Source organism: Vigna angularis, chromosome 3 (assembly GCF_016808095.1).
Source record: "Vigna angularis cultivar LongXiaoDou No.4 chromosome 3, ASM1680809v1, whole genome shotgun sequence".
Classification (NCBI taxonomy): Eukaryota; Viridiplantae; Streptophyta; class Magnoliopsida; order Fabales; family Fabaceae; genus Vigna; species Vigna angularis.
Window position 1 is genome coordinate 40,738,606 of NC_068972.1, and position 25,853 is coordinate 40,764,458.

The 25,853-nt window shown below is 31.7% G+C and overlaps 4 protein-coding genes across 5 annotated transcripts; 3 read left to right on the forward strand and 1 right to left on the reverse strand.

The window, feature by feature from the left end:
* Window positions 1-1,969, forward strand: LOC108325250 (uncharacterized). Of its 2 annotated transcripts, none has more exons than XM_052874046.1 (2): window positions 1-1,066; window positions 1,785-1,969. In XM_052874046.1, the coding sequence occupies exon 1, from the start codon at window positions 284-286 to the stop codon at window positions 950-952; it is 669 nt and encodes a 222-aa protein (XP_052730006.1). In that variant the 5' UTR covers window positions 1-283; the 3' UTR covers window positions 953-1,066; window positions 1,785-1,969. The 2 variants fall into 2 exon arrangements, with proteins under 2 accessions (XP_052730006.1, XP_052730004.1); XM_052874044.1 differs by lacking the exon at window positions 1,785-1,969 and adding an exon at window positions 1,286-1,436.
* Window positions 1,970-10,579: 8,610 nt separating this feature from the next.
* On the reverse strand, window positions 10,580-12,343 carry LOC108325327 (signal peptidase complex subunit 3B). The gene is made up of 6 exons (XM_017558385.2): window positions 12,120-12,343; window positions 11,996-12,043; window positions 11,829-11,891; window positions 11,282-11,335; window positions 10,966-11,052; window positions 10,580-10,876 (listed from the first exon to the last, which is right to left on the reverse strand). The coding sequence occupies exons 1-6, from the start codon at window positions 12,243-12,245 to the stop codon at window positions 10,751-10,753; spliced, it is 504 nt and encodes a 167-aa protein (XP_017413874.1). The 5' UTR covers window positions 12,246-12,343; the 3' UTR covers window positions 10,580-10,750.
* An 8,249-nt stretch (window positions 12,344-20,592) lies between these two features.
* On the forward strand, window positions 20,593-21,447 carry LOC108324396 (NDR1/HIN1-like protein 13). Its single transcript, XM_017557343.1, has one exon. It carries the CDS (start codon window positions 20,593-20,595, stop codon window positions 21,445-21,447), a length of 855 nt encoding a protein of 284 aa, XP_017412832.1.
* Window positions 21,448-24,209: 2,762 nt separating this feature from the next.
* On the forward strand, window positions 24,210-24,797 carry LOC108324397 (uncharacterized). The gene has a single exon (XM_017557344.1). The coding sequence runs from the start codon at window positions 24,210-24,212 to the stop codon at window positions 24,795-24,797; it is 588 nt and encodes a 195-aa protein (XP_017412833.1).
* The last annotated feature ends 1,056 nt before the right edge of the window (window positions 24,798-25,853 follow it).

Genomic DNA, 25,853 nt, shown 5'->3' on the forward strand with positions numbered 1-25,853 from the left:
ATTTAATTTGAATGAAATTTTAGTTAAATTTCGATTAAGATGCGATGAAATTAGAATTTAGAGTGATAAAATATTCTAGTAGTAGAATGAAATTGCGAAAATAACCCTAACCGCCTCTCTATATTTTCAAAACAACACCTAAAACCCCACATTGCGCAGCACACACCGCACCACCTTTCTCTAATTTGTACATAAAGTGGTGTAAACCCTTGGGTTCTGTTTACCACGCGAAGTTCCAAACACAGACGCGCGTTTTCAACAACATCAACGATTCGCCGGAAAAATGATAGACGCAGGAGCCGCGTCCCTTGCCGTCGTCTACTCCGACGGTAACCGCGAGATCAACGTTGGCACTGTCGTGGTGGACCCCTCGCTCAACTTTAAGAGTCTGCTCTCGCTCCTAAGCCAGATGATCGGGATCTCCCCTCACCAGTTCTCCGTATACCTCGCCGCCGTCGAAACCGACCGGAAAATTCCTATTACCGCCAAGGTCAACCTCGCCGCCGTGCGCCGAGAGGCTACGGGGCACTACTTTTTCGTCAAGCGCTCCAAGCGCGCGAAGAAGGCGTCTGCGAACGCAAAGAAGAAGCCGCCGGAGAAAGTCATGCTGCTCCGCCGTGCCTCCGCCGGAGATCCGCCTTTCAATACGACGTTCGCGCCGCCGATTCTCGGTCGCGCTGACTACGAGCAAAGATTGATGAATTTTCAGATGGAGAGAGACTCCTTTCGGATGAATATGAGCACCGCAATCAACGGCGTCGCCGTCGGGAGAGAATCACTGAGAACCGTTCCCGCCTCCGCCGCCATTTGCGAAGACTGTTTGAAGGCGAATACGGACGGAATCGACGCTGCTTTTCACCTGTGCGTGCTCGATTCGGTGACGGTAGGGTTCCGGTCGTTGGCGGGACCAATTTCCCGGCCGGCGAAAATTGCCGGTGAAGACGGCGCCTAATTTCTGTTGGCGGTTCGGTTTTTTGTTTGCCTCCGACCTTAAGTGAAGAATTGTGCATAAAAAAAGGAAGGGATAATGATCACGTGTGGAGGGGTATACGATAAGGCAAACGAGGTATACCTTGAAACTTAAAAGTTATGTTTCAGATTTAATTAATTAGTTTTTAGGTGACTATAGGCATAGAATATAGACTATATTGCCCTATAGGGATTGGGCTTTTAATTATTATGATGGATGTGAAGTGTTTTCTGGAGAGAGGGTTGTTTTAGGAATTTCATATTTGTGTTGCTTGTGACACAATATGGAAAATGATGCAATGTGGTGCATTTGCAGGCTTGGTAGTGTGTAGGGCCTTATCACTTCAGAGAGGTTGAAATGTTTGCTCATCAAATAAATGCTTCCTCTTCTTTTGGCATTGCATAGTGCATGAAACTTGTACCCCATAAAAGAGTGAAAATAGATAATTTTTATGTTATGCTAGAAACTTCGTCTTTCGAACTTATCTTTTTCAGTTTAAAAGGCATGTTTGGCTTTTCCATATTTGTTTTCACACTTTAGAGATGTGAAGTTAATCTATTGAAACATGTTAATTGTTAATTTTTAAGCAATAATATTATTTTTTTTTCTTATGTGACGTTTGGAAAGGGTCGCCACTCGCTCCGCACGTTATGGAGGAGATTTATGGTTTTAACTTTCCGAGTTTTACCTTTAGACGTTGATTAAATAAGAAATAACTCGATTCGTTGTTAGCAAAATTGCTGTTAGTAACAGACAAACAGAAGGAAGTAATAGTGGGATTTTAATTACCATTGATGAATGATTCAACTTGCAGGTAGAAAGAGAGAGCGTGTGAGCCATACATTTTGAAAACTCTGGTTTCTATTTATTATTCCTTATCCACTCTAATTGTTGTTTTTATTCAATTCTATAATTACCGGATTATCTCATCACCTTAATGATGATATAACTTTTATTTTCATTGAAATATGAAATATGATGGGTTTTGAACCTTTTGCAAGGCTTGGGGATACTGATTTTTTGGTACATTTTGAATGTTGCTATATTTAACTATTAAGCAATTATTATGAGAGATTATTTTACACTTTTAGATTAGAGCTATTTAACAATTTGGGTTGGGTTTGGTAAAAGAGGGTTAATCACTTTCAATGTTAAATTCTGTTGGAAGAGACTTGTAGGTGTAGGAAATTTGGGTCGGGGTACTTTTTTAGTCATAAAACTTAAAAAATATGTAACTGATGCACACAGGAATCTATTCATTAAATGTCCAATTACTTTTTATCTAACTCCGAAGTTAAATGTGCATTATATAGACTTTGAACTTGAAAACGTAATTTGGGAACTGTAGCTATTAAACTTGAATGAAAAGTGAATTTGAAGAAAGAAAATACCTATACTTAAAAGTAAGAACTAAGATAATTGAGTTTATGTGCAATGAGAAATTGATTTTTATTTGTGTATATCAAAAGAAGGGCTTTTGTGTTGAAATGTTCTTGGTATGCTGTATGCTGTTAGGAGAGGTAGATCTTATTTTGTTGATCTATGTAAGGTTTCTGAAAGTTTTTGTTCCAATATTATTCGTATGGAAAGGGAACGGTTAAAATTATGGATAATTTTTTTCATTAACCAGTTGAAAAAACATTGGGTGTGATAAATTTTGTTCTCTTGCAATGATCGGTTATTAGATGATAAATTTCAATAGTTTATTTATATTTTTATAACTATTTTACAGGGAAATGTATTATATATTATATAACTAGTGCAATAATAATGTAGGAAAAGACAGGTGAAGACGTATTTTTGAACTTATCAGCTCGTAATAATCCATGTTAATTAACTAAGCTAGTAAAATTATGTTTGTATGTTTTTGGCTCGTGGGAACATCACGAGAGTGTAAACACCACAATAGTGCGAAAGACTGAGGAGTGACACCAAATGTTTGTATTTTGGTTGTTGTTTTGGGACACGGCCTGCCCTGATTTTCACGAACCAGACACATGATGAAGCTGAATGGTGAGATTGATCCATTTTGTTATCTTTAATTAAAATGTATGTAGAGTGTTTCTCTCTATTTTTACCTTTAATGACTTCTCCCTGCATTTCTAGTATTTTCAAAAATTTCACAATCTTTATAATATATTTTTAACCTTTAGTCTCTCCTCATAAACTGACACTGCATCTATTTTTTTTCTTTTTTTTTTCGAAATCCATCAAGATTCTTAATAGATTTTTATTTTTATTTTTGTTGAAATCTATTCAAATTCTCACCCGATTTTGAAATCAGTCTTAACAGATTTTAAAATTTATTAAAAATGTCAGTGGAAATTTTGAATCTATTAACATATTTATCACTTTTTTATTTTGTTTTATATATTTCGCTTTTAATTTTTTAAACATTTTTAAATTATTTTTATTTAGTAAAATATATTTTAAAACATTAAAATGTTAATAAATATTGAATAAAAAAATATTAAATTAAATTAAATATTTACAATTTTCAAATAAAAAAATAAAATTTACAACAATATGTTAACCGGATTTGAAATCCGTTTGCTAAAGGATTTTTTTAATTTGTTTAAGACATTTCTAATATTTAGTTTAAAATAGTATTTTAATATAATTTAATTTATATTAAATTTGAACACTATAGAATATATTTCATTCAATTAAGATAAGTAAAAAATGTTTTTAAGAAATTAAAATAAAAAAATAAAAGATTAGATAAAGAATAAGAAATTCATAAATATGTTAACGAATTAATAAATCACTTTACTATAGTTTTTTTAATTGTTATATTTTAAAATTAAAAAATATTTAGAATACTTTAATATTTTAATATATTTCAATATTTTAAAATATATTATATTAAATTCGAACAAATAAAAAATATTTAAAAAATAAAAACAAAAAATTAAAAATTAAAAAATCATAAAAATATTAACGGAATAATATGTTTAACATATTTTTCTAAATTTTGATATTAAATTTATATTGAATAAATATTTAATTTAATTAAATTTTTTAATATAATTTAATAAATTTTTATATTTTAAATTATATTTCATTAAACTAAAATTAATAAATTTTATTGAAACAATTATTAAAAAAAACAAAAATAAAAATAAAAAATTAGAAAATTATTAACGGATTTCAAAATCCAGTTTCCCGGTTTTTCTAAATTTTGTTTTTCTATTTAAAGTTAAATAAAAATTTATTTAATTTAATATTTTAATTCGGTTTAATATATTTAAATATTTTAAAATATATTATATTAAATTAAAACAAATAGAAAATATTTAAGAAAGATAGAAACAAAAAATAAAAATATTAAAATTAAAAAATTAAAAAATGATAAAAATGTTATGGATTTTGAATTGTTTACCATACTTTTTTTAAATTTAAATTGGATAAATAATTAATTTAATTTAATATTTTAATATAATTTAATATGTTTTAATATTTTAAATCATATTTTGTAAAAAAAAGTAAAAAATATTTTAAAAAATTTGTTCCTAATTTAAACTTTAATAAATATTTAGTATAATTTAATAATTTAATATATATAATATTTTAAAATATATTATATTAAATTAAAACAAATAATAAATGTAAAAAAGTTAGAAACAAAAAATACAAAAAGTAAAAATTAAATGATTAAAAAATCATAATAATGTTCAGAGATTTTGAAATCGATTTAACATATTTTTAAAAATTTTGATTTTAAATAAATAAATAATTTAATTTAACATTTTAATATATGTTTATATTTTAAATATATTTTATTGAAATAAAATAAGTAAAAAATATTCAAAAAATTGAAAACAGAAAATAAAAATTAAAAAATTAAAAAGTGTCAACGAATTTCCAAATCTATATAATATACCCATATTAAGCAAACCAGTAACATTTTCCTTTTGCACTCAAGCATGTGATCTTAACATTTTGTTTATCATTCTTTTGGATCTTCAATCTTTCATAATGCACTCCATACTTCATATGTTCTAATGGCGTATCAAAGTAAGTTTTCACTTTTCATTGGTATTCAACTATGCTTTTAGGCATTGTTTATAATTCTTTCTGTGATCCACCACTGTATCACTCTTTTCAACACTCTCCAAATTCCCTGTTAGAACTTATTTAGTAATTTTTCTTTTTTAAATAAATCATATCATATTTACGTGGGATTTGTTATCATATGCCACGTTGAATAACGTTGGATATATTAGATGTTAATTTTTTTCCTTGATTTAAGTTGCAATTAGTTTGTACTGCTATATATATATAACTGAATATTTAAATGAATAAACATCATTTTTCAGTCATATACTATCATTCTCTGTTTTCAACGTTCTGGTATCAGAGCCTACACTAGTCTGATAGAGATTGAAGCAGCAACTTTCTTGTAGTAACAAGTAACAATGACATCTGAAAATAGTAACTTTGTGCAACTAGCAATTCCTCGCTTTGAATGTCACTATGATCATTGGGCAATGTTGATGGAGAACTTTTTGCGATCAAAGGAGTATTGGCCATTAATTGAAGATGGTATAACCACCTATCCAGCAGGGACAGTGTTGATAGAAGCTTAGGAGAAGCAACAGGAGAACCAAAAATTAAAGGATCTGAAGGTGAAAAACTATTTGTTCCAGGCTATTGATCGTACGATCTTGGAGACCATTCTTCAAAAGGAAACTAGCAAGCAAATCTGGGACTCAATGAAACTTAAGTATCAAGGGACAACAAAAGTGAAGCGTGCACAACTTCAAGCCCTTTGAAGAGATTTTGAAACTCTACATATGAATATGGGAGAGTCTGTCACTGATTATTTGTCAAGGACTATGACAATTGCAAACAATATGTGAATCCATGGTGACAAACTAGAAGATGTTGTTGTTATTGAAAAAATTCTTCGATCGATGACTACGAAATTTGATTACGTAGTTTGTTCAATCGAGGAAGCACGTGACATTGATGAGCTGCAAAGCTCGTTGTTGATTCATGAGCAGTGAATTAATCAAGGGGATGTAATTGAGGAGAAAGCTTTAAAGGTCTCCACCAATAATACTCCAGTTGCTTCTAAAAGTGCAGGGCGTGGTCAAGGAAGAGGCAGAGGCATATTTAATTCTTATTCCAGAGGCGGAGGGTATGGTCAAGGATCAAGGTTTGACGCCGGTGCAAGAAGCATGGTGCAGGGGGCACAGACAAGGAGCGGCTCCTGGCAGCTTCGGGTGGAAGGGGTACATGGATAAATCGAACATACACCGGAATGAGAGGGATTTGGAGACTGTATAGGTATGAGACTATACAGTTGAAGGATAGCTTAAAGGAATTGATTTGACTACTCATATCACCAAAATGCATTTACTTTTCGGTAGCCTAACTCATAAGAACTCCATGGTTAAGCGTGCTTAGCCTGGAGCAATTCTGGGATGGGTGACCTTCTGGGAAGTTTTCCCAGAAAGTGTGCGAGTGAGGACAAAGCACACTGGAAAGCCTGGTGGTGATCTGTGGGGGCAGTCAACGGTCCCTGTGAGTTGCCGGGACGTTACAGAGGGTATGGTCAAGGATCAAGGTTTGATAAATCCCACATTGAATGCTTCAATTGCCATCAATATGGCCATTACAGGTCAGAATGTCCTAATTTCTCTAGAGGACGGGGGGAGAAATTAAATTATGCGATGATAGAAGATTCAGATATCTCAACTTTAATGGACTGAAGACTTTACAACAAAAAGGAATGGTGACACGGCTTCCTCAAATCACTCCTCCCTCACAAGTTTGTGAAGATTGTGTTATTGGCAAACAACGTGATTCCTTCCCAAAAGGAAAAGCATGGAGAGCTCAACAACCACTAGAATTGATTCACTCAGACATTTGTGGACCTATAAGTCTAACTTCAAAAGGTACTTTATTAGCTTTATTAATGATTATAGTAGGAAGACATGGATATACTTCTTCCAGGAAAAATCAGAGGCTCTTGCAGCCTTTAAAAGCTTCAAAGCCTTGGTTGAAAATGAAACAAGTGGAACAATTAAGGTGTTGCGAACAGATCGTAGAAGAGAGTTCAACTCACAAGATTTTTCCAACTTTTGTGAGCAGAATGACATCTGAAGACATTTGACTACAACTTATACACCACAGCAGAATGAGGTATGTGAAAGAAAGAATCATACAATGTTGAATATGGTTAGGAGTATGCTGTTTAGAAAAAGCTATTCCAAAATGTTTTTGGCTAGAAGTTGTTAATTAGAGCATCCACATATTGAATAGAAGTCCAACCTTGGCAGTGAAAAACATCACACCCGAAGAAGCTTGGAAAGGAAATAAACCAACTGTGAATTATTTCAAAGCTTTTGGTTGTATAGCTTTTTCCCATGTTCCTGATGAAAAGAGGAAGAATCTTGATGATAAAGCAGAGAAGTGTATATTTCTTAGTGTTAGTGAGCATTCAAAACCTTACAAGTTATACAATCCAGTCACGAAAAGAATAATCATTAGTCGAGGTGTAATATTTGATGAGAGCAAGGCATGGAAGTGGACTGTTAATAGCATCGAAGAGCACATCCCAATCAATGATGATGAAAATGAAGAAGAAAGACAGAGTCAGTCTTCAAGCTCTACTGTCACTAGTTCACTGTCTACTTCCTCACCAAATTCACAAGTAGAAGTGGAAGATGATGTGTCAAATGAAACTAGACTTCAATGTATAAGAAGAAGGCAGCATGGATGCAAGATTACAAGATTAGTGGAGTTAATCAAATTGATGACCCACTTACTCATTTTGCCTTATTTTCAGACCATGATCCTATTGCTTTTCATGATGTCATCAAAGAGTTAAAATGGCAGAAGGCTATGGATGAGGAAATTAAAGCAATAGAGAAAAATAACACTTGGGAATTAACAGATTTTCCCCAAGGCCAGAAATCTATTGCAGTTAAATGGGTGTATAAAACAAAGCTCAATGTAGATGGAAGGGTAGATAAATACAAGGCGCGCTTGGTAGTTAAAGGCTACAAGCAAGAATATGGGATTGATTATAAAGAGGTATTTGCTCCGATTGCGAGACTTGACACAATCAGACTAGTTATTTCAGTTACAATTCAAAATTTTTATGGTATATTTATCAATTTGATGTCAAGTCAACATTTTTACATGGTGAGCTGCAAGAAGATGTCTACGTTGAGCAGCCTTTGGGATATGTGAAGCAAGGAAATGAGGAGAAGGTATATAAATTGAAGAAGGCACTATATGGACTAAAACAAGCACCCCGAGCTTGGTATAGTCGTATAGAGTCTTATTTCATTGGAGCAGACTTTCATAAATGTCCATATGAGCATACACTTTTCATAAAGCTTGGAGATGGTGAGAAAATGCTTATAGTATGCTTATATGTTGATGACTTGAACTTCACAAGTAATGATAAAGTCATGATTGATGCATTTAAAGCTTCTATGATGACTAAATTTGAGATGACAGACTTGGGTTTAATGCACTATTTTCTTGGCATTGAGGGAGTATAATCAGTTGTTAGAATTTTTGTGTCACAAAAGAAATATGTTTTGAAGATTTTGAGCAGGTTTCAAATGGGGGAGTGCAATGCAGTCTGCACTCCTTTTTCTGCAGATTTAAAGCTGAATAGAGATTTAAATGGGAAGAAGGTAGATGCAACGGTTTATAAGCAAATTGTAGGAAGTTTAATGTATCTAACTTCGACTAGGCCAAATATAATGTATGTTGTCAGTCTTATCAGTCGATATATGAAGAATCCGACAGAGCTACACCTCCTAATAGCTAAAAGAATTCTCAGGTACTTGAAAGGAGCTATTGATTTTAGGTGATATATAAAAGGGGAGCACATAAGGGTTTGTTTGGCTTCAGTGATAGTGACTATGCCGGGGATGAAGATGACCGAAAAAGCACATACACATATCTCTACATGATGGGTTCTGGTGCTGTCTCATGGTTATCAAAGAAACAACCAATTGTTACTTTATCCTCCAGAGAAGTAGAGTTTATTGCAACTACATCATGTGCTTGCCAAGCCATATGGTTGAGAAGGGTACTTAGAGAACTTGGATATGATCAAGAAGGACCTACATTAGTTTTCTGTAACAATGTCTCTGCAATTAAGTTGTCAAAGAATTATGTTTTACATGGGAGGAGCAAAGTTACATTTCACTTCTTACGTGATCTGTGCAAGGATGATGTTATTGATGTTATCTATTGCAAGAGTAAGGAGCAGATAGCAGATATAATGACAAAACCTCTCAAGACAAATGTCTTTGAGAAGCTTCAAAGCAGGAGTTTGCTCAAGAGAGAAAGCTGGTTGTGATGATGAAAAGTTGATTGTTGAAGCTTCATTTACTGTAAACTGATGTCTACTTAACCTCAGGGAGGGAAATGTTAGAATTTATTTAGTAATTTTTCTGTTTTAAATAAATCACATCCTATTTATGTGGGATTTGTTATCGTTGGGTAATGTTGGGTATATTAGTTGCTAATTTTTCTCCTTGATCTAAGTTGGAGTAGTTAGTTTGTACTGCTATATATGTAACCGAATATTTCAATGAATAAGCATCGTTTTTCAGTCATATACTATCATTCTTTGTTTTCAACATTCCCATTCATCACAAGACTAATCACTGTCCAACTCTTTATCATCTCTAATCCTTTTTCAACACCAGCTTCCCACATCCCTTTTTTCCTATTCTGAGAGTTACTCCCACCAGTTCCACTAACATTATATGCTTATTCATTATGGACTTCCATCTGCACACTACCCTTCCATAAATGATGGTCAACTACATCATCTAAATCACACTCAACATTCACATTAACTAAACCTTCATAATTGTCAACACCTTCAACACTGCCAACACCATCATCTTTATCACCCACAACAACACCTTCAATACAACGTCAACACCTTAACATCTGAAGAACTCGAACACTATCACACTTGCTGTCACGACTATCACAGACCTAAATCTCTCCACACATTCGCACTGAAACCCCAATGACGATAATATTTTCACAAGAAACCTGAACACCTTAAGAACTCTTCACATCTACGTTGAAGAACCCTTCACATTCACATTGACAAAACCCTACCACATATTCAATCCTACTCACCCTCCAGTTAATGATTATCATATCATCACTAACTAGGACCAAATTGAATGATTTTGAAAAACTGGAGAACTAAATTGAACAAACAAAAACTTAGAATCCCATTGAATTTCGAGACAAATTAGAAAACTAAAAAATTATTTAATCCTTAAATTTATTGTCCATGACTGCTACATGATTTCATGGATCAACCGGCCAAATCAAAATCATTTAACAAAATTTCGGGAATTCAGATTATCAAGTAACGTTAATATTAATTTTGGATGCAAGTAATTTTATAACAATGATTACCAAGTGAAATGATGTTTATGTCTGTATGCTTTCGTTTTCAAAAGTTGTGAAGCTTAATATAAATTTTCAACTGCTATGAAAAAACTACCTCAATAAAGCTATTATTTTCTTCCTCAAGGCAGAGTGTTTCGCTTCTAATTGATCCTTAGTCACTTTCAAAAGTTCCAAGCAAACACTACATATATATCCTTTTTCTCAAGAGACAATTGAAGACTAAAATCAAACTTCTAATGTTTAGGTATTCATTCAAACGCTATTGATTTAACTTTCCAAGACACAATCTCCATGATTCTAGTTTCTTTGAACTAACCGACATAGAAAAGGTTAGAGTTACAGCTAGAGAATTAACATTACAAGACATCATCTATATTCCTCTGGCAATCTGAAACCCGGCATGACTATTTTATCTGCAAACATTTTGCCAGTCTTAGGCATAACATGCCAATGAACAGTCAGGTTATATTCTTTGCCGCGCAAATTGCTTCCCTGAACATTAAAAAAATTAAAAAATTAAGGCTTAAAGAAATCTGAAGCAAATCATATATTAGTCATAAAACATGCTTAGATTTGTGTACCTGGTCAATGAAGCGGTACTTATTTGATGTATGAATCCAAAACTTGGCATGCTCTTTAGAGGGTATGATACCATCCCATAGAGATATCTGTAAAATGGAATTCAAGAACCTAAGCAACATTCATGACACAACATATACCCAAGAAGGGAGATAAACAGCACGCAAGCTATCTGAGTGACATGAATAGTATAAACAAAATCTAGCACCATTATTATGGCCTCTTTCTTTTTTTTCCGCTATAAAAAGGAACTGGAAAACTTATACTAGAAATAGTTATATTTCAAATGCAGATATAAACAAACAAATCAGCTCATACCTGATTCAAGGAATGCTTAGGAGTTTCATACTCGGCAGCAAGAAAAACAAAAACCTGCAACCATACAAAATGAAACAAAACCAAGTTCATGGACAGACCTGAAATTATAGCTTCCAAAATATTTAGAATAATAACTTGTCAGAAAGTAAGAAAAATAAAGCAGAACAAAGGTTTCCACAGAAGAAAGAACGGGCAAGAATAGATATAAATCATGAAATTAAACATGATATAATAATAGGCAAGACAATTTAAACATTAAGACACGCATTATACTGGGAGGCATAGAAAAGAAAACAAACACTCATTTCGAAAGGATCAAGTTGAAGAAATAATGTTTCACTTTCTCTAAAAGCTCTCACTGAGACGGGTAACCTTTCCAGAATAAATTCAACCAAAACAAAGACAAAGTTGATAATATGACAATACATGAAAACATTATCAATTTTCATTCTTGCTCCTCCAATCAAGAACACCCTTCTACTTTAGAGAGGCAAATGGAGTAAAGACAAAACACTTAGAATGAAAAATAAAAATTAAAGGGAAGAACCTGTTTTGTGTTCCATGTAAAAAGGGACTGCAAATCTGCTGATATGTTCAATGTCATGCTGATCTGAAAAAATACAAAGGCTTCCAGATGAGATTAAATGACGAATAAAGATGACCTAGATTGTAAAAACGGTAGAGATTGATTGAAAAGAAAGATGAAAAAGTGACCTCGTCATTGGCGTTGGGCTGTTTTTGAAACCAGTTGATGTTCAAGACCTACATAGAGAGAGTGAGTAAAGGGAATGGGAATGGATCCATAAAGCAGAAATGGAAATGGAAAGAGAGAAAAGACCTGGACTTGGGCAGAGGGAAAGGGAGAATTGAAGTTGTCGGAGAGAGAGGCCATGCCGCACATAAGAGCAAGAATGGTGACGGCAAAGGTCAGCAACGCGTTCGCTCGATACCCCACTGAATGCATTTTCACTTTGCAGCCCTACTCTCACAGAGACAAGAGTTGATGCTGTCTCTGTGAGACTGTCACTGTGTAGGAAAGAAACGGGAGTCAAGGGATTCGTGGGGAGGACGAGTGCACATTGGGCTCAATGCCTTCAATGGGCTTAAAACCAAACCAACTGTTGGGCCCAATGGCTTCAATGGATTTCTAAATTCATTTAACATTTTTTTAATTTAAAATTTAATAAATATTTAATATATTTTAATATATATTTTAACATAATTTAATATATTTTAATATTTCAAAATATATTATTTAAATTGAAACAAATAAAAATATGTAAAAAAAATTAAAAACAAAAAATACAAAAATAAAAGTTAAAAAGTCATAAAAGTGTATTTTGAAATTCGTTTAACATATTTTTTTAATTTTTAATTTTAAATTTATATTGAATACAAAATTAATTTAATTTAATATCTTAATATAATTTAATATATATTAATATTTAATATTTTAAATCATATTAATAAGTAAAAAACACATTTTAAAAAATTAATAACAAAAAGTACGAAAAGTAAAAATTAAAAAAATAAAAAGTGTTAACGGATTTTCAAATCCGTTTAACATTCTTTTAAAATTTTGTTTTTTTATTTAAAATTTGATAAATACTTAGTTTAATTTAATATTTTAATAGAATTTAATGTATATAAATATTTCAATATTTTAAAATATATTTTATTTAACTAAAATAAGTAAAAAATATTTAAAAAAATTAAAAACAAAAAAATGTGAAAAATAAAAATTAAAAAAATTCTAGGTACCCCTATAACGAAATTCAAATTCTTTACCGAATTTCAATTAAAATTAGTTGAGATTTTTAACTGTAACATTCCAAAAATATATAGTATGAAACTATATTAATGAGACCTCACATAATAATAAGGTAGAACAGTTACTGTAATTAAAGTTAACTTTAGTTACTCTAAAATAACCAGAAGATTAAAAACTTTACAAAATTCCTATGCTAATATGGAACGATGTACAAGATCGAACGGTCTTATGCTAAACATATGGATCCTCTCCCTCCATTACTTGCTCGAGACGAAAACTCCTCTCCCTCTACTCACATCCACAGGATGATCATTGCAAAGAAAAAACCAAACGAACAAACATGACAAGACAGAAAAGAAGGGTAAGCTAGTGTAATTTAATTAATCATACTAATCCTACAAATAAAACAAATACATAAGCATGTAACAACCAAACATTTACAATCATGCAATGACCGACTACTCAAACAGGCAAGAACCAAACACATTAATTCAGGCAAAGACTGACTACTTAACTTGACCATCCAGATTGTATGAATATGTAGCTTGAGGTCGTTCTTGCACTCGTGGGTGTAGTAACTGAAAACCCATCAACTGCCACACGAGGTTAGCCCGTTATTCCTCACCTAAGGTCTCCCCCCTTAGACTAGGGCCTCCTGCTATTCTCACGACATCAATTACCCATCTCTACTTGAGACTTGATAATCATTAGAATGTCAGGATGAACACTGTGGATTTCGCTGTCCATATTCATACTTTACCACCACCTTGATAACAAATCACTAAGACCTTCCTCCTTGGAGTTCTCTTTCACCTCTATATTACAATTATCATACCATAGTTTCACTTTGACACCATTATGATAATGCATACATAAGTCATCAAAGCAATTGGAACAATTAATTAAAATAGCACACCGGAATAAATATAAATATAGGCCGAACAAAAATCACCAAACACATATGAACAAGACCGAGATCGAACGATCAATACTAGGTACAGCTGAAGAGAGGGCCGAGCACTATTAATGACCGACAAATAGAGAATTTCGAGTACCACAACATGACCGAATACTACCACTAGGTCAAGTACTAAGTTAGACCGAACACTTATGGCTTAGGTCGAACACCTATAGCTTAGGCCGAACACTTAGAGTTGATACCGAATACTAATATAAGACCGATTACTAAAATATCACAGAACGGTCATTAACAGATAAGGTCCATCAGAGGCCAAACACAGTTAAGACCGAATAATATTACGATACCGAATGCTATGACTAAACCGAATACTATTACGAGACCGAACAATGGTGCAAGACTGAATACTAATGTAAGACCGAGGACTAAGGTTAGACAGAACCCTATAACAAGATCGAGCACTACTAAGAGACCGAGTGCTAGTACAAGACCGAGCACTACTAAGAGACCACCTACCCACCTAAGACCGAACGATCATGAACGGGTAAGACTCTAAAGGGACCGAACCCAGTTAATGATCGAGTACCTGAACATGGCCGAGCGGCCAATCAACGCATGGTCGAGCGGTTAACAACGCATGCTCAACTTTCTGCATAATTCTGCAGAACTTCTACAGAATGATGAACATGCTAGACTTTACCAAAACTAAACATTTTTCCCAACTTCTAATCTTCCATACATAAATCATATACCAAATTACACCTATCCAAGGGTACTCAAATCTTCCTAACATCATTCTAAAGAGTCCCATACCAGGTTTCACTCCAAATTCTGCATAATCAACAACTCAATGACCCAAAATCCATTTTCCTACTTTTTACACATTTTAGAGGGACTTAAAGGTTCTAACAGATCCAATTACACTTTCTGAGACTCTCCTTACTGACCAAATTCACTTCCAACTCCAAACTCTCATTTTCACCTACCCACTTCCTCAAGATAAGAACAGGCCGAACACTTATGCCGAGAAACTCCAATCAGTTCACAGGTTCCAACATTTACAAATTCAACACAATTCAATCAAACATTCAAGTGACACACATGCAACCATCCAAATGGTAATTTCATACATAGAAAATCACAATTAAATTAACTAGCTTCCATTACTTCTTAGCCAGAACCGAATAATTTCTATCCTTCTAGAAAATTTGTTTGAACCTCAAGAAAATCCCAAGAGCACCTATGAATCACCGATTAGTAAAAGAAGACTAATCGTAGAACCAAAATGAAATCAGAAAAGGAAGAAAGAGAATGCGGAACACATGCAAACATGATTGTTCCTTGCATGCAGCAAAACCAGAAATCACTAAAACTAGAGAACGAAACTTACCAGTTCTAAATGTTAAATCTTTATTTTTTATATTATTAAATATTATTTTAAAATGTATGTACTACAATTTATTTTTGATTAAATATGATTTAAAAAAATGAAATTAAAACTTTAGTCCAATTTAATCCTTCTAATTTTAGAAATGCATGAGTTTAATTTTTTAAACCAAATTATGTTAAATTTATTTGACGTTTCAAAAATGATTTTGAATTATCATTAAAGTAAAAATGTGTCAAACTATGTAAATAATGCAAGTGCTACCATAAAAAATGTTTGAAATATCAAATAAAATTAACAAAATTTAGTTTAAATAATTAAACACACACAATTAAGAAACTAAATTGGACCAAAATGGTAAAAATAAACTAATTTCAATTTTTACTAAAAAGTTAAGGAATATATAAAACATATTTAACCCATTTATTTTCTTAATCATATAATCTTTTAAAATAATGAAATTAAATTATCCTATTCAAAATTGAAAATTTTAAGAAATTTAAATGGGTTTATCTAAATAAAAAATAATTAAAATTTTAAATTCCTAGAAAAATGATGAATTTTATTAATATAGTCTCTAATATACATATTTCTTTTTTTCAAAACACTATCTGTCATTGACTGATATTAATTTACTTTTTTTTTATACAAACTGAACTCAAATGTCATTTAACAAAGAATTTTTATTGGTTAGTAGAGTAAAAGTTTTTATATTGATTGTTGGTGTAAAAAGTATTTAAGGGACATATTATAACAATTGGATTTTAAAAAGAAAATAATCATGGGCATACGAAATTGTGGTCTGAATTGTATTTGCAGGGGTTAAATAATTCCCATGTTGGACGAATGTGTTTGATTTTGACAAGGTGAGTAAAAAAATAGTATCCTTCAAAAGTTAGGAATCTTCATTTAAAATTTGTAACAAATATACAGAAAAACTATTACAACTCCAATGAATAAGTGAAATGATTTTAAATAATATATAAAATGAAATAGTAAAAAGCATAACAATTAGTATGTTACCATCTTTACATCTATCATAATAAAGTTAACCTTTTATTACAATCATAATAAATCATCATTGATTTTTATTTTTTTTTCACTAGTGCTCAAATTGCTAGATATGAATATATACAAGACTTTCTCCCGTCTTTGAAATATCTCACAAATCTCATCTTCACTATTTAACCATACTTTTAATCTTATATGTATAGCTAAAATTTAAGAGGAGATTTCAAAATTGGAGTGCATGTTATGTTTTCCTTTATGTTTGGGGTTCATCTATTAATTAGGTGTTGTGAATTCTTAATAAGGGATTTTAATTTATGTATTACTGATAAGTAATAATGGTATTATTTTATTTTATTTAATTTAAACATACGTTATTTGCTAATTTAAAAAATTGTAAAAAAATATTAGTCTTTTTTATGTGTATGTATAATCTTAGGGGATTTCGCACACCCGTGAAATACCATAAACGTCTAGTTTATATTTAGAAAAGTTGATTTTAACTAAATGATGGATTTACATATATAGACCTAATTAAATTTCCCAATGTTTTTAGGTCTAAAAAAAGATAGCAGATACAATATTTTACTAAACAAGTCAACTTACAACGCAACTCGTGTTGAACAAGGCAAATTTTCAAATGTACAACCATAAAACGCTACTTTGTGTCCTTTCCTTAGGGCACAGTCTAGTTGTTTTTTTCTATCAACGTTTCCGACATCTATACTATAAATACAGACATAATTGTGTGTGTAAACTGCACAATTCATCAGAATATCTGTACGAGACCAAGTTTTCCTCAAACACTAATCTATCTTCAAACATGACACCTTCAATTCTTGGTGGTGAATCCAGGGTCGATAGAACTAACACTTACTCCTTAATTCCCGTTTCCCACGACGAAGATGAGAACGAGGTATCATGTAACTGTGAGGAGTTCTGTGGAACTCCTTGGAGAATTGTTAGAACATTTGTGGGTTTGGTTGCAGTTGTTGTTCTGTTCGTAATTGTTGTCATAAACGAACACAACATCAGCAAAATGTCACATATCAGCCCACCAAAGTTTTTCATTCATTCTCTGCGTGTTTCCACGTTCAAAATCTCTCAAGGAGAATTATCAGCGACGTGGAACGTGGACTTAGCCATCTCCAACGAGGTGAACTCAACGTTCATAAACTTTTTGAACTTGAAGGCCATGATTGTGTACAAGGAAGACATACCTATAGCACTGAGTTCCCCGATTCAACCGGAGAATTTATTGGACACGCATGGGATTTTCTCCATCAGTATGAATGAGAAGAAGATGTTGCATTTGAGTTTCAACACTACTGGGTGGGAGAAAGATCAACCGGTGGTGGATGATGATGTGATTCAAGAGATTGATGAACAGATGAAAGTGGGTGTTATAAGCTTTGGATTGAAGATAGATGTGGAAGCTGAAGTGGAACTTAACATGATGAATGTGCCCTTGACCATGGAACCTTATTGTTCCAATTTGGAAGTTGATTTTGCACCGTTGGAACGAGGTGAGGCAGCGACAACATTGGACAATATCGATGTTGATGAGGTGAAAGAGTGCTTCAACAACGTAGATCAATTGAACGATTTAGGGTATTAAGATACTAAAGTTTTGAATTTTGACCTAGCATTATTGCAGGTTTCATGCAAGGGTTTGGGCTCTTATTTTTGGGTATGTGTAGGGGAGAAGACAACAAATTTCTAATAAAAATAAATGGCTAAACCTAAACGTTATTGTATTACTTTATTACTTTATATGATATGCCTTTTTTTTTATTGTTTTAATGTTATCTTTTATATTTTTAAATATTTTTTAATTAAGATATCTAATATTTTAATGGAGTTTACTGACATGTCTGCCAATAATTTTTATTTAAAGTATTAAATATTAACATGAACTTTTTAAAAACTATATAAAATACTAAATTGAGACTTTTATAACTCGGTTAAAGAAATTAAAAGGAGCAATTTAAAAAAAAAAAACATAAAATAATTCTAGACTAAAAATTGTAAAAATTAATGGGCCAAACTCCAAAACATAAAGGAATATAAAATTAGCCTTAGCCAAAATAAACTCTGGTCGGTTATCGATATATTTGTTGAGATAATTAAAAATTGTTTTTTTGGTTGATAAATAATATGCATAAATAAAGTTATGAATATCTGCTACACGTATTTTTTTTAAGAAAAAAGTAACATTAAATAGAATGCATAAATTCAATACTCACAATTCAAAATTACTATTCATAACCATATTTCATAATTCACACTATAAAATAGCAATCATAATTTCATGTCGTAGTAAAACATAAATTCATAACTCATGAATATAAATAAAATAAAACATTTAAAACATGTTATTTTTTTTATTAAAGCACAGTAATAAAAGGTAATCATTACCAGTATTGTTTTCAAATTCGTAATTCTTTTTTATGTTTTTTATTTACATAACTGTCTTACTGAAGCCCATTACAAACTCATGACGCCTTCCTTTGGAGCCCAATAGACTCTCTCTTCCTAAGCCCGATAACAATTTCTTATATCTCTCTGCCTAATAATGATCAGACTTTAGTGATTATATGGATTTACATTATAAAATAATTTTACATTGTTATATAATTCTAAATTATGATATGAATTAAGTTAACTATAATAAATTATCATAACCATTTATGATTGAATAATAGGATAACTATGTTATATAGTTGTATAGTTTCCCCCCTACAATTATCATACCAATATTCCTAATTCCAGTTATATATGGTCATAAATTATTTTTTATTCTCATCATACTCAAACATATTTTTACTCTATTGAAATATAGTTCCATCTATTTTGCATATTTTTATTTTATGAAAATATAGTTCCATCTATTTTCAATATTTTTAGTCTATGTAAATATAGCTCCTTCTATTTCAATCCCTACAAAAATATTAGTTAATATTAAATCTCTCATATTTTATAATCGTTAATTTTTAATCATTATAATTAATTATAATTATTTTAATATTAAATATGAAAACATATATTAATTCATATGGCGAAGGGAAAAAGATATATTTCACTGAGTAATGTTCATTACATAATAGATTAAAGATTTTTAAAGCCACGAACATTAGTTTTTTTTTTAGTAGTATTTGTGTAGTTGCATATGAAGTATACGGTGAAGTGTGAATAAATACCAAAATTAATTATATTATCATATTTAAGAAAAAAATGTGTTGTACAATTAATAAGCGTTTTTCTTTCATTAAATTGGTGTAATTTTACTTGTAAATTATCGAATGGATAAGATTTAAAAATTTTCTGAGGGTAAATTGTGCTTGTGTGACACAATTTTATATTTGTAGCTGAAAAAAAAATAGAAGTAGTGTACTAAATATCGCTTTAACTACTTTTCTTTTTTAAATTTGATATGATTTTAGTGTAATCTAATTTAAACTTAAATTGTATAGAGATGACACGATTTTAGTGTAATTTGATTTGAACTGAAATAGTATAAGGTTGAAACAATTTTATTGTAATTAGATTACATTGAAGTCTGCATTCTTGCACAACTTTAATTTAAATTTAAAAATAAATAATAATTAAAGGCCAACATAATAAATAATAATTTAAAATCCTGTTTTGGCCACACAACTTTTTCTCTCATCCAAAAGTTTTTAAAGGCCAACATAACTTTATTTCAAAATCGTGTCATACGTACATTAATTTTTTTTTCAATGAAATCGTGTCTGTAAATACAATGTATTTACATCCATAGAACTTTTATGAGTTTATCTTGATTTGATGTAGGAAATAACATGTTAAAAAGCCTTGCAACATAAAATTACTTGACCATGAACAATTTACTACATTTGGCTTCCTTTACATAATCCATTTATCTATTGGTTTTTACATTAAGACAGATTGCAACACAGAAACAACCAAACCTACGATCATCACACATTCCTATCAATCTAATTTTGTCTATCCTAGGATTCATCACCTTTCTCCTTGTTTCTTCCTTGGGGTGACAGAGACTTCATATATCTCCCTTCATTACATACCCTCTCTTTCCCTCTCCCTCTTTCTCTCTCTCCCTAACTCACCATCACACTCATTGGGAGAGAGGACAAATCAAACCAGATTCCTGACTATACAACTTCAACAACAAAGTCAAAGTTTTTGATCATCATCATCATCATCATCTGTAATTGATTACATATATGGGTTCTTCCAGCCAAGAAAGAGAATCATCACCGCTTTCCACTAACTTTCCCTCGGGAAAATCCATGGACCACCCACCACCTCCACCAACCACCACATACCCAACCCATCCACCACCGCCAATGTATTACCCGAATCCTCATGCATACCCCCACCCATATCCTAATGCTTACCCTCCCGGTTACCATTACCCTGCACCCGCCCCTTACTATGGTCCCCCTCCCCCCTACGAAAGAAGATCTTCTTCATCTTGTGCTCGCTGCTGTAGAAGCTTCTTCATGTGTTGCTTGCTCCTCCTCACCATCTCCTTTCTCATGAGCCTCTTTCTAGCTTTGGCGCTACATCCACAACTACCTGAGTACAAGGTTGTTTCCTTGTCTGTTACAAACCTTACAACCCAACCAACCCTAGGTGGTCAATTTGACACCAAAATTTCCATTGAAAACCCTAACGACAAACTTGTCGGTTATTTCTCCGACTTTAAGGTTTTCATGTCGTACAAGGATGGAGTGGTTGCGGCTGATGCTGCGCCCGGACTTTCGTTGAATACGAAGTCTCAAACAGAGGTGATCGTAAGGGGTTTGTTCAACCAAGGGAACAGATTGGAACCGAAACTAATGGATGATTTGGTCAAAGAACGAGGTACAGACTCCGTTACCTTCAGTTTGAGGATGTCTTCCTTGATCGTTCTTAAGTCTCATACGTTTACCACGAAGAGTGAAGAGCTTCTTGCAATTTGTGATGGGTTGAAGGTGAAGTTTCAAGATAATAGTATACCACTTCTGGAGAATTGGACAACAACGGAAAACCCGTCCCATGCATGCTATATATTTGAAGTGGGTCATAATCTATAAATACCCTTTTTTGCAACACTACCGGTGGATTAATTAGAGTGAGATTAATAAATATAATTCGGTATTGAGTTTCTTCCTGCTAACAATGTAATTTTTTTAATTCACCTTCAACTACCATGGAAATTTGCGATCACATTTCTCACAATTTTTTATGATGGTCAATGATCACGAAACTGCAACTGTAGAGAATTCCATTAGTGTGTTGAAAACAAAAAATATAATCTCGTGTGTTTTATATTAATTTGGAGAAAGAGAATAGTTACTTGTGTATAGAATATCATTTAGTAATGTTGTCTTGTATCAGGGGATCGATGGTTTCGATAAAGTTCGGGCCATGTGGAAAGATATTAGAAATTTAATTATTTTTGCTTTTTTACTTCGTTTGCAATTTTCTATCTTTCTTTTTAATATTCTAGTTTGATTGCAGTTAATTAACTAGTTTGGTTTCTAATATGAAAAATAATTCATAAAAGTTTCAAAGGTGTCATCTTTTTCATCGTTCTTAAGACTCTCAAAATATTTATTAATGAAGGGAATTGAATTCAGAATCTCTCGTTTAATTAGATTGAAATTTTTTATGTTTTTATATGATTTTTCTACTTATAGGGTTTTGTTAACGTGTTTGTAGAATATTATAAAAATAGAAAATAATGTTAGATTATACACCAAATCAAATTAATAATTAATAAGCAATTAAACTCTTTAATTAAAATAATAATCCTCAATATCTCATATAAATATATATTTATGAAACAAAATATGTGCAAAAGAAAATGTATGTATACAAGCATAGAACATTAAATAAATAAAAGTGACTAACTCTCACTAAGTTAAATATTCATTAAACAACAAAACATCCATGTGAGCAACTCGTTCATAAAAGACCTTGGGTGAAAGTCCCTTAGTAAGATTATATGTTATCACAAAGTTTGTCTTTAAGTTTTCTAAGAAAATATGTCTACTCTATATCTTTTCTTTAACAATTAACTTGATGTGTCAATATACTTTAACTTGCTCGAACTCTTATTGTTGTTGAATACAATACAATTGATTTGTTGTAACAATATAAATTAAGTGATTTTTCAATAAAAAGTATTTGATCATATAACTACAGGGTAGTCGACCAAAGTGTTGGTTCTGTTAAACCGACATATAATCGACCAAGTCACCTAATATTAGTCAGATACTGTACAAACGAAATATGTTTAAGTGCATATACTTAGGACGTGTTCGGAATCTACATTGTATTGTCCCTGACCTAATCCATACTAATATATAGTAAAGGGATACTCAATGATAAACATTACATCAATTATAATAAAATAATTTATTATATAAAAGTAATAATTTCTTAATTTATTCAAGTAAAAATATTAACTTATCAATTAAAGAGTTAAAGGATGTGTCTTCTTTTAATATATAGTAATTATACTTCATTAATTTTTATAATATATATATATATATATATATATTTACAATTTTTTTACAATAACTAATATTTATGATTTATTTAGAGATAAAATTAAGTTTATGTTTACGAGAGTAAAGATGATAAAAGTTTATATTTACAGAAAAAGATAAGTTATAGAACAAAAATATGGTTAATTATGTTTTTTATAGATATAAAAGAAAATAAATTTGTAAATACATCTAAACCATTACATATACACAAATACATTATTTGTTACTAGCATAAACACATGAAAACACGTATGTGTCCGCATGACATTTTTAAAATATTTATATTATAATATAAGTTATTAATATTTATAAATGGATTAAATTGATATATAAAATTAAATATATCTTTATAAATCTAATGATAAAAAAGAAAAAAAAAGTTGTGACAGTTTTATTCAACAAATTTTAAAATAATGATTACTTCTTAAAAATATGGTTAATAACAATTATATTATTAAAAATAAAATATGAATATAAATGGTGTATAGGAAATTTCTTTATATATTAATATAAATTAAACATTTATATACTATAAATAAAATAATTTTTTTAATTTAAAATATAAAGCAATTTGGAATGAATCAATTAAAAAGATAAATATATTATATTTTTATTAGAAAAATAAAAAATTAATCTTTTTTATTAAATATTAGAAAGGGATAAGAAAATTGAAAAGTATACATATAAAATATTAGTTACATGAACTTTTCATTTCAAATATTTATTGAAAAAATTAAGAATAAAAATATTCTTTTTGATGGACCTTATATGTAAAATAGTAATATGTTAACCCTGTTTAAAGAAACTTCATATTATAACCCAAAATAACACTATATTAATTGTATTTATCTTAATTTTTAATTTAAAATTTTAATATATATTATTATGTTAATAAAGAGAGTTGTTATTTTAAAAGAATATTGAGGTATTTTTTTTATATAAATAGGCGACTACTCTTACTTTACAAATTATTTTATTACATCCTTAATAAATATTGTAATTTATATTTTAATGAAATATTTTATGTTTAATATTTTATTATTAATAATATATTTTTAGACTCATTGATGTTATCCTTTACTTCTTTTATATATATGACAGATATACGAAATGAATGTCATGTGTGTACCATTACTCCACTTATAAATTCTACACCCTCATTTCCCGCTAAAGACAGAGACTTAACACTCTCCATTGTCCACTCTGGTTCGCATAACGTAACGCTCCTTCTCCTTCTTCTTTCAAATATCCATGCCAACACCAAACACCACCTCACAATTCCTAACCCTACACCCTCAGCCATGGCCACAACCAAAACCTCCTCCAACCTCCACCTCCTCTCCGCCGCAATCTACTTCATCATCATCTCTCTCCTCGCCGTGCTTCTCTGGCTGGCCCTCACACCCCACGCCCCGCGCTTCCAACTAACATCCCTCATCGTCACCTCCCTCGCCACCAACACTGCCGCCGAGTTAACGGCAAAGTTCCACGTTAACGCCGTTCTCAGTAACCCTAACTTCGCGCTCTCCGTCTGCTACGAGACCCTCCGCCTCGCGCTCCTTTTCGACAACCTCACCATCTCTGCCATCCCGGTCCAACCGCTCCCGTTCTCCACCGCAGCCCAGACAGACACCCCAGTCCGAGCCCGGTTCTCAGTCGCCCACAGGCCGTTCCCCAACGGCATCGTGAGAGGAATCATTGAGCAGCGCGGTGGTGGTTCGGTATCCTTCGGAGTCACGGTTCTCGCTCGGTTTAGGTTGACTTGTGGCGCATTGGGCACCAGAGTTCGAACTTTGAGGCTTGAGTGTTACCCGTTGCAGGTTGCGTTCCCTCCCCGCAACCACGGCACTGGAAGCTTGGTTGCTCCTTCTGATTGTTATGCAGTATAATGCAATACCCACCTGGGTCTGCTTTTTACATTGTTATTCTGAAAGGAAAAATAAACATGTGTAATAAATATTTTTCTTTTATCAGAAAGGAAAAATTTGTAATGTAAAATCACTCGGGGTACTTCAATCTGTTTTAAACACAAGATTTGGAGATGAAACTGAAGAGATTCGTATTTCATAACCTTTTTCTCTAACCCAAAGAGACCATCTTAAGGTTACCCAAAAAGTCTTAGACACCTGCATCTGTTGACCTATCCCATTTTCCAGGATCTGTACTTTGCTTTCACATCTATTTTCTTTATCTAACTTGTAAAATTGCTCAACTTTCATGAAACTTCTTGTATTTATTTCTTTTTGTGAGTCATAAAGACAACTATAATTATTATTTAATTGGTGAAACTTTTTATAGTTTGTAAAAGGAAAATTAAACATAGACTAGTATTTGGTTGAACCAATATATATACTGTTTTCAGTCTCTAGAGTTTGTCTCTAGAATAATATCATTGCTTTTCAAATATATATTTTAGTGTTGCTATTGACATTTCAGAATTTTCATTTAGTTACAAATAACAATTTGTAGCAATTCAAAATGAAGACTTAAATTTGCGATTTATAGACGTTTACTTGACAAGTGCAATTGATCAAACTAGCCAACAGCCTACAGGTTCATCATAATAATTCGTAATATCCAACACGATTCCCTCTTCTTTTAAATTATAATTTTACTTCAAAAACCTCTTCATAACAGTGAAGTTCATTGGTGAACCATAGTTCAAGTCATGTTATTTGCTTACTCTTAAGTTGATATGAAGTTCATAGCTCATGAAGTTCACAGCTCATGAAGTTCGCAAGACACATAATCTTATGTTGATATGAATAGTGCTGAAAATTAATCACTACACTATATTTGCTTGGGTGGTTTGAAAAGGGCACAGGCTTATATGATGAGACAGACACATGGAAAAAATCAGATCATCGAGATTTGATAGCCTCTGATATCAAACTGTGCTTATAATTGTAATCACATCTTAACAAATGTCTAGTAAATCTTATTTT

Excerpts from the sequence above, each read along its gene's own strand:
- LOC108325250 (XM_052874046.1), top strand. The coding sequence starts at position 284 with ATGATAGACGCAGGAGCCGCGTCCCTTGCCGTCGTCTACTCCGACGGT.
- LOC108325327 (XM_017558385.2), bottom strand. The coding sequence starts at position 12,245 with ATGCATTCAGTGGGGTATCGAGCGAACGCGTTGCTGACCTTTGCCGTC. Across the intron at positions 12,044-12,119 it reads TTCCCTCTGCCCAAGTCCAG|GTCTTGAACATCAACTGGTT; the intron begins GTCTTTTCTCTC and ends CTCTCTATGTAG. Across the intron at positions 11,892-11,995 it reads AGCCCAACGCCAATGACGAG|ATCAGCATGACATTGAACAT; the intron begins GTCACTTTTTCA and ends GTATTTTTTCAG.
- LOC108324396 (XM_017557343.1), top strand. The coding sequence starts at position 20,593 with ATGGGTTCTTCCAGCCAAGAAAGAGAATCATCACCGCTTTCCACTAAC.
- LOC108324397 (XM_017557344.1), top strand. The coding sequence starts at position 24,210 with ATGGCCACAACCAAAACCTCCTCCAACCTCCACCTCCTCTCCGCCGCA.